Source organism: Aythya fuligula, chromosome 7, assembly GCF_009819795.1.
Source record: "Aythya fuligula isolate bAytFul2 chromosome 7, bAytFul2.pri, whole genome shotgun sequence".
Lineage (NCBI taxonomy): Eukaryota > Metazoa > Chordata > Aves > Anseriformes > Anatidae > Aythya > Aythya fuligula.
In genome coordinates, this window is record NC_045565.1 from 29535514 (window position 1) to 29543555 (window position 8042).

General features: G+C 41.3%; 1 protein-coding gene across 1 annotated transcript in view; it reads left to right on the top strand.

Annotated features, from left to right (window-relative positions):
• The window catches only part of TRUB1 (TruB pseudouridine synthase family member 1), a 29870-nt gene extending 22180 nt beyond the window's left edge, over positions 1–7690 (top strand). Inside the window, exons 5-8 of the mRNA XM_032191232.1 lie at positions 3096–3168; positions 4429–4568; positions 5706–5762; positions 7147–7690. Coding sequence (XP_032047123.1) covers positions 3096–3168; positions 4429–4568; positions 5706–5762; positions 7147–7361 — 485 coding nt within the window. The 3' untranslated portion in view covers positions 7362–7690. The remainder of the gene's footprint in view (positions 1–3095; positions 3169–4428; positions 4569–5705; positions 5763–7146) is intronic.
• Positions 7691–8042: the final 352 nt, after the last annotated feature.

Here is an 8042-nt window from a genome sequence, read left to right on the forward strand (position 1 = left end):
CGTACAGCTCCCAGGCTATTGGATGCTGACTTTGGAAGCACCGAGGATTTAATGTTCCTCTGAAGTTTTCTGAGGATGTTAACGCTTGCAGCCGTTCTGCAACTACTCACAGGAATGTGCGTTCTGAAGCCCACTTCCTCCCAGCTGCTCAGAGACTGCATCCAGACATGGGGCACAGAATTTCTCAGGGTTTTCTAAAAGTTTCTGCTGATTCTGTGAAAATGTGTTTAATAGAGCTACCTGAATAATTTATAAATAAATAAATAAAAGTAGTCCTTGCAGCTTTCTGCTTGTCTGTTACAGACAATTGCTGCCAGACTGAGCTGAGGCCACTTGCTGTAGTTCCCTTGGACTGTCACAGTTAATTATTGTGATCTTGCGGTCTGTTCTGGTATCGCTTGTTAGAAAGCACAGGGCAAGATCACCCTTCAGTGGAGGCTTCTTGAGGCTGTGGCACAGCTGGCGCCTTTTGGTTTGGGAACTTATTTCCCTTCCTTTATGATTGCAGCAGGAAAATTGGTCAACAGTTATCAGTGTTTAGAAGTATAACTGTTGAAAATGTTCATCCTAGAAGCTGAAAACATCATTCTAAATGTTTTAGAAGCCTTCAAGACCAGAAGCTTTGGGTGCTTTGGGGTGCTGGTAGAATTGTAGGGAACGGTCCACTGGAAGAAGCACGGCCTGTGCAGACATCATAGAACCCACCGTCAGTCTAAAGGCTTATGAAGAAATTTAGAAAACAGTCTGAAATAAAGGTATTTCAAATAGTGTGCACACAGAGCAGCTGCACTCATCTTGTTTGAAGCTAGGGCTGTCTTTACTCCTGGGACGGCTCTCCCTGAAAGGGCAGAGAGATGCAGTTTAAGCCCAGCTTCTAGCAAAACTTAGCATTTGCAATTAGGTTACTGAGGAGAGTAGGCTAGTTCTCGGTAGCGAGGGTGATTGGGATCTGTGACAAATAAGTCCTGCAGAAACCTCTCTGGCCCTTGCTCTCAGGGAGCAGAGGATGGGGAGAGAACGTTTTGGAGCAGCTGAAACCATTTAGCCTTTGTGAACGTGTTCATCTTCCCTGCTTGATGGAGGGTTGTGAGCAAATGCTGCTCTGAACTTGCTGCCAAGGCAGGCTGTTAACCTACTAAACCCGAGCCCACAGCCAGGGGAGGGAGACCTGCGGGCACGGGGCCAGAAGGGAGATGGCTCTGCTGGGCAGGACTGGGGGAGCTGAACGGCAGCGAAGGAGCTAGCTCACAGCGTGGGCTGTGTGCTCTGCGGAGACACGAGTCCAGACTGGTGCCTGGGACAAATACACAATTTAGACATAGTGAAAGTGTTTGCTTGGGACTGGATTAATGGGGCATTCTTTTTCGTCGGAGAGCTGGGCGGAAGCTGCACCAGCTTGCTGTAAGGGAGAGTAAGAATCCAGTACAGCCCACTGACACAAAGGCAGTGCACATGGGAAGGAAAAAAAAAAAATGTTTTGAGATTTTCAGAATTTAATACTGACCAGATTGTGCTATGATGCATCGCAGAAGACAAATATGATTTATCCTGTATCTTAGCAAACTCATCTATAAATATTTACTTTGATAACACGCTGCACAGCTTCGTTAATGGCTTAATGCATCATTCCTCACATGGGGATTTTTTTTTTTTCCCCTTAGATATTAAATACTAAATTCTAGCCTGAAACAGCCTGGGTTTTGCAAGAAGGCAGACCAGGATCACAGGCATGGAGCTGAGTCAAGCTAATTTTTCTGTGTAATTTTGATGTGATGCACTGCTAAACTACAGCAATGCTATCAGATTTGCACAGCCATGTAAGAACCTCTTCAGAAGATGACCCAGGCTTACTGTGCAAACAATTTTGTCATTCCTACCCCATGTTCTGCTGCGCATTGTTCATCCTCAGTATCCCTGGCTGACCCGTGTGCCTTGCAACCTTGCAGTTAGTAACGCTTCAGGGCAGCATGTGCTCCTAAGGCTGCAAAATGTGCTTGGCCAAAATGAGGTGCCACATTGCCATCTTCAGAAGTTGCAGTGGAAAGAAAACTCTTCCTTTTTACTTACAGCATGAAGTACAGCTGTTCTGTAAGGGCTGCAAGCACAGGTCTTCTCCAAAACTTAATGAAGGGGCAATAAATAATATAATTTTATTTATGTTCAGGGATGCTGTTGACTTCATGCGACACTAATAACATCATAGAATTATAGAATCACTTAGGTTGGAGAAGACCTCCAAGATCACCAAGTCCAACCATTAGCCTAGTACTGCCAAGTCTACCACTAGAATATAGCTTAGGAGGCACATGACTAGTTACTGAAGGGCATTTTGATTACGGATCTTATGTTTGTACTCTAAACAAATCAGGGATGAACGTCATCCCTGTTGCTAGTATTTCAAAGGACCAGTGCAACCAGCTACTTCAGTTATAGCCTTCTAATAAAAGTGGGGCAGGTTTGCAAGTGTACTCGAGAGTAGATTTCCTAAAGCAGTTACTTTCTTTTCCAGGATTTCTTCAGTAAAATTGCCTTACTTAATATGTAACCATGCCTTTGTGAGCATCTGCAGGTTAGATGTTTGATGGAGGAATTTAGTATGTTGTTCCAGATGTAGTCTTTCTTCAATAGGAAAAAAAAATGCAGTGTTTTTTCACTAGTAACCTGTTGGAATTTTCCCATGAGTACAGTTATGTACTCTTAAGAGTAGTTGTCAATGTTAGATGAGCATTTTATTCTTCTTAGCCCTTTAACACAGATTAGACTAGGACAAGTTTTGTAGTTTTGCCTGGTTTCCAAGAAAAATGAATTTGTAGTCCCGAGGGAGGAAAAGTTGCAAAGCAGAACAGTGTGTGTAGGGACTTGTGCCCTTCTGAAAGCGGCCAGACTGTCTTAATCACCTTGGACTGTTTGTTCCATTCTTCTTGTGATAATTCACACTCCTACCTACATTCTGTTTTTTATCGCTGGCATTTTTCATCCAATCTAAATTCAGACAAGAGGGACCACTTCTTTGTATCTGTTTGCAGAATGTGATCAGTTCCATTGGTGCCACATGAATAACCGATGCTAACATAGTTGTTGTTTTATTTCTACAGACCAGGTAACAAAAAGAGATCTTGAAAATGTGCTGCAGAAGTTCACAGGGGACATCATGCAAGTTCCTCCGCTGTAAGTTCCACAATGTTCAGAACTCTCAGGAGCGGTGTTCAGCAATAAGGACTTGCCAACAGGACTCAATTCTGTTGGAAATAAAAAAAGTCACGTTGTGGCAAGAGGGTAGAAGCAAGGCAGACCTAGGAGTTTAACATTTGGAGCTGCAGGTCATGCTGATTTGAACATCAAGCACAAATGGTGACCTGGAGCCTGTTTTGTTGGTGAATATAAAGCAGAGTAACAGTCCTAAGCAGCTTTTGCAGGGCTTGGATTGTTCTGTCCTGTCTTACAATTAAAAGGGAAAGCCTCAAGGCTTTAATTTTATTTATGGGGTAGGGGTAGGCTTAATGACATCAGCACGGAAGTTCCTTCAACGCCTGTAAATTAGTTTTCTGAAAACTTAGAGTATGAATAAATTGTTAGTGATTTAAGCTTCCATAGCTTAACAAATTTCTTCCAGTCAGGTGAGCCATGGTAACTGGCAATATGCAAGTGCTTAGCTTGTGACAGATGGCTTTTCTGGTGATTTAAGCTAACATGCTTTCCTTTGCATTTGCAATGGATCGGTTACTGTGGTTCCGCTGCGAGCCCTGTAAGGTCAGCCGTTCAGTAGGTGTTCTGTTTGTGTGACCTTTTCAAATTACCCTCCGGTAATTTGAGCAAGATCTTTTTTGATTTTTCTATAGTCGTCTTTTCTTCAGGGCCAGAGTTGGAACTTTGATGAAGTGTCACGGTATCACTGAATTCTTTATTTATTTTCTGTTAAGTTCCATAGTGGAACAAGGCTCTGTAACTTGGCAGTTGCTGTTCAGGAAAATCCCTGGTCTCAGTTGAGTAAAGGTGCAAGGCAGAGTTACAGGCATTGCCCGAGCTATGCCCAGTGCTCACCACACCACAGTACTGAAACAGGGTGTGTCCTGCAGGCTTCTGTGGGGCAGAATGAGAGAAGCTGCTGCAAGTCTTGTACCCTTTGTAGAAACCCTTAGTTTTCATAAACTAGAAATTGAGTGATGAAACACTTTTAAATCCATGCAGCAAGAGTTAATTTGAGGACTGTCTCTTGTTTTCCCGTTTACATAGCTACTGGTGAATGAGATTATTCTGTGTCCAGGAGATTTCAGAAGCACTTGCTAGGTTTTATTTTTTGTACGTGAGCATTTGGAGAGGATTAGAAGGGTAAAATGGATGCTGTTGTACAATATTAACAGGATCTGGAGGATGGGAAGCTTGTTCTGTTACAACAGTGTAACGCATTTTCATGCTCTATCTGATCAGCTATTCTGCTTTGAAGAAGGATGGAGAAAGGCTATCAACTCTGGTGAAGAGAGGAGAAGCAGTTGAAGCAAAGCCAGCTCGGCCAGTAAGAGTGTACAGCCTCTCTCTCCAACAGTTCCAGCCACCACTGTTCACGCTGGGTAAGGGCCAAAGATTATTATATAGAGCGACGCTCCCAGTTTGTTAGTGCTTATTTACACTCAGAATGAGACTAAGATATAGAAATGGGTTTCATTTCCCTCAGCTACTTATTTTAGTGTGAGCCTGCGTGCGCAGACTTTCACTTTGCAGTAAAAGCACCATATTTTGATTTTAAGTTAAGCTGATTATATGTAATCTTCCTGTGAGGGAAAATTCTGAGAGGCTGGCCAGGAGATTACTTGCATCTGTCCATGATTTTGCAGCCTCCAGCTCACTACTCCTTTCTCAGGTCTCCTTACTTCCCCTGACCCATTCCTTTGCCCCAGTGCCCAGACTGCTGGCATCTTAATTCATCAAGGGCCACCATCAGTTACTGTCAGACCTCTTTCTAGGTTGCAGAGACAGGATCCTACCCTTCTGTCATACATGAAAAAGCCTGGGTAGTACATTAAGAAGCACCTTAATAAATAAACCAAAGATACCATTGTAAATATTTGATGCAGGTGAGGTCAGGATAATCTTTTGCATTGAGGAAGTACCTGCTTGACCTGTAGTCCTCTGGTGGACCAGATGTTAGATGATGAGCAGGTATGAACGACAGAACTTGGTGCTGTGTTACTTGGGGCCTTACTTTATGGGTGACTTGCAGCTGATCGCTGGCAGAGGGAGAAGGGAAGGGTTGAGAGAGCAGGGAAAGTTAAAGGTGAATTTTAAAATGTCAGCAGCTTTTATTGCAGCTTCTCATGTGCAGTATCTTAAAAAAAAAACAACAAAACATTGATAGTCAGTTTAGGCTATTCTGGAAATAATTTGGTTTCATCATTAGAAATACAAAACAACCATCTGAAACCTTTAAAATGAATAGAACTGAAGCATTTATTAACATACCATGGCAAGTACTTAATTTCTAGTGAGTTAGTTCCGTTGCCATTGTATTTGCCTTCCCTCCTGTCTTGGCTTAGCAATCTCACCCGCACATATGTTACAGGATGAATAATTGATGTTGCATCCTATAAATATTTTATCACTGGGTTGTTTGCTTAGTGCATTTTTACATTTGTTTGGGAGCATGGTCTCTATGTAAAGTAGATTTCACATTGTGCTGGCAGTTTACCATGTCACTATTAACATTCCAGATGTTGAATGTGGCGGTGGCTTTTATGTCAGGAGCCTGGTCAGCGACATTGGCAAAGGTAGGCATGAAAAAAAAAAAGTGATGGTTTAAGGAATGAAAGTGTCTGCTTATAGAAAAATCTTACCATGTTTTATATCTCTGGCCACCAGACTTCCGTGCTGTTTTGCAGATTGGTACTGCTATCACTTGCTTTTATATACTAGGGTATTTTCCTTGGGAGCATGAGGGAATGAAGGCTAAATAATTGCTGGAGGACCCTGGGGGCTGGGGGCTAAAAATGGAGCAAGGAATAGCACTGAGCAAGAAAATGCAAGGCAAGGTGGGAATTTTTTTTCTCTCCTCCATATGTTAAAGCTAACTCAGATTAAGGGTGAGAAGAGGCAGAAGAAAGACACTGTCTTTTTAAACATTATTCATCACATTTTGAAAACAGATTGCACAGAACATTACCATGCACATAATAAACCCTATCTCCTGGAAAGACTTCTTCGTTTGTGATGATTTTTCTAGTGTTTTCTTTCTCCTTTCCTTTTACTGTGAATGGTGTTGCTTTCCCACAGGGTTATTTGTCTTGTGCCCTATATCTATCAAACTGCATGATGGAGAACAGATAGGCCATTTCAATTTTTTTAAGTGATACATTTGCAGATCAAGAAACCAAGTGATGTGGGAGAGCCCTATGAATTTCAATGTTGTTATTTGTACTTAGGCAAGTCAGAGATTCTCCTTTTGCAGTCTTCTGAGCATACTGGGTTGTGTTCCGTCCTTTAAAGACAAACCAAGATAAAGTCTCTAGCCAGCTGGCTCTTTTTCAGAGTATGAAATGCAGTAAAAATCCTCCTGCATCTGCAAGTATGGACAAGAATATTTTAGTACACCTGTGCACTTTCAAGTCAGTTCCAGTTGCTGACAAACAAAAGGGGTTATCTTTTGTAACCCCTCATTACGTAATTCTGTCCTACTTGTATTTAACCCATCGTAGCATTGGTTTATATTTTGAATTTTTCCTTATCCTAGTTTATATTATCCTGATGAGTGGCACAGGATCAAAATGTTGAAAAACACGGACAAATGCTTTTCCAAAAAGCATGGAAAATAGCACATGGTCTTCTAAGTCACTTGAATGTTCTGTACAGAATGTTCTGCTTTTATTTTATGTCATTATTTCTCTCTCATCATTCTGATTTAAATCTGGAAAACCTCCTGACAACTTCCTGTCAGATTTTGAACTCTTACTGCAGTGGAGATCTACTGAAATCAAAGGAATTCCTCGCCTCAGACTTAAGAAGATGTAAATGAGTGTTGAATCTCCACAAACTGCCTTTTCAAGCTAAGCAGAATAATGTAGAAGGCTACATATAAAAGTACATATAAAAGTACATTGCGAATAGTTAAATTTGACCGTGCACTTCTTCTAAAGTCTCTTTTCTTCTGTACTGTAGAACTCTCTACCTGTGCCAGCATGCAGGAGCTGACCCGAACCAAACACGGGCCATTTACGCTAGAGGAGCATGCACTTCATGAAGACAAATGGACAATTGATGAAATTGCGCGATCCTTAGAGCATTGCATGTCTCTTCTCCCAGGAGAACCATCTCATAAAAAATTTAAGACAGAGCATCCTGAAGAAACTGCTGTGAGCTGTGAAGATAAGTAATAAGTTAGGTCAAGGAAAAGGACTGAATGATTGAGACATTTTAAGATTGGATTGGGATTGTCTTGCCTTTTGTGTAAATTTACAGGTCTGTATTGGGACAAACTGCAGTGCAAGAAAAATGGTTCTTCTGTTTTCTGGGGCTAGAACATTCACTGAAAATATCCAGTGCTTGCTGTTTTCTGATCTGTTTATTTCCCTTGTAACATGCTGTAAATTGGTCTGCCACTGAAGTCAAGTCTTCATAAACTTTTAAAGAACCTATGGGGTGTAATATAACTGTTGTTAATAATTCCTCAATAAAAAAATATATGTCCTTAGGATTTGCTAAATGTGGTCCAAAGAAAAATCTTTTTCTTTTTTCCTCCTTTATAGCTGCTAATCAAACGCTGAAGTACCATGGTGATAAGACTTTGATAGCTTAAAGGGTACAAGAATGTGGAGTGACAATTTGTTTTCTTGCAATCCATTTCAGAAGTGCCCACTTACTGCGGTATCTGCTATGCTGATTGTTCTTTCAGTCAAATGTTCCTCAGAATGCATTAAACCTAGATGCTGATGTTTTAGGCTAGGTTTGCAATAGCAGTGTAAGTAGCTTACAAGTTTAAAGAGTTCGTAAATGTAACTGGTAACTAATGCTATGAAAGATGCAGTCATCATTACAGGTGTGTATATTCTGTTCTG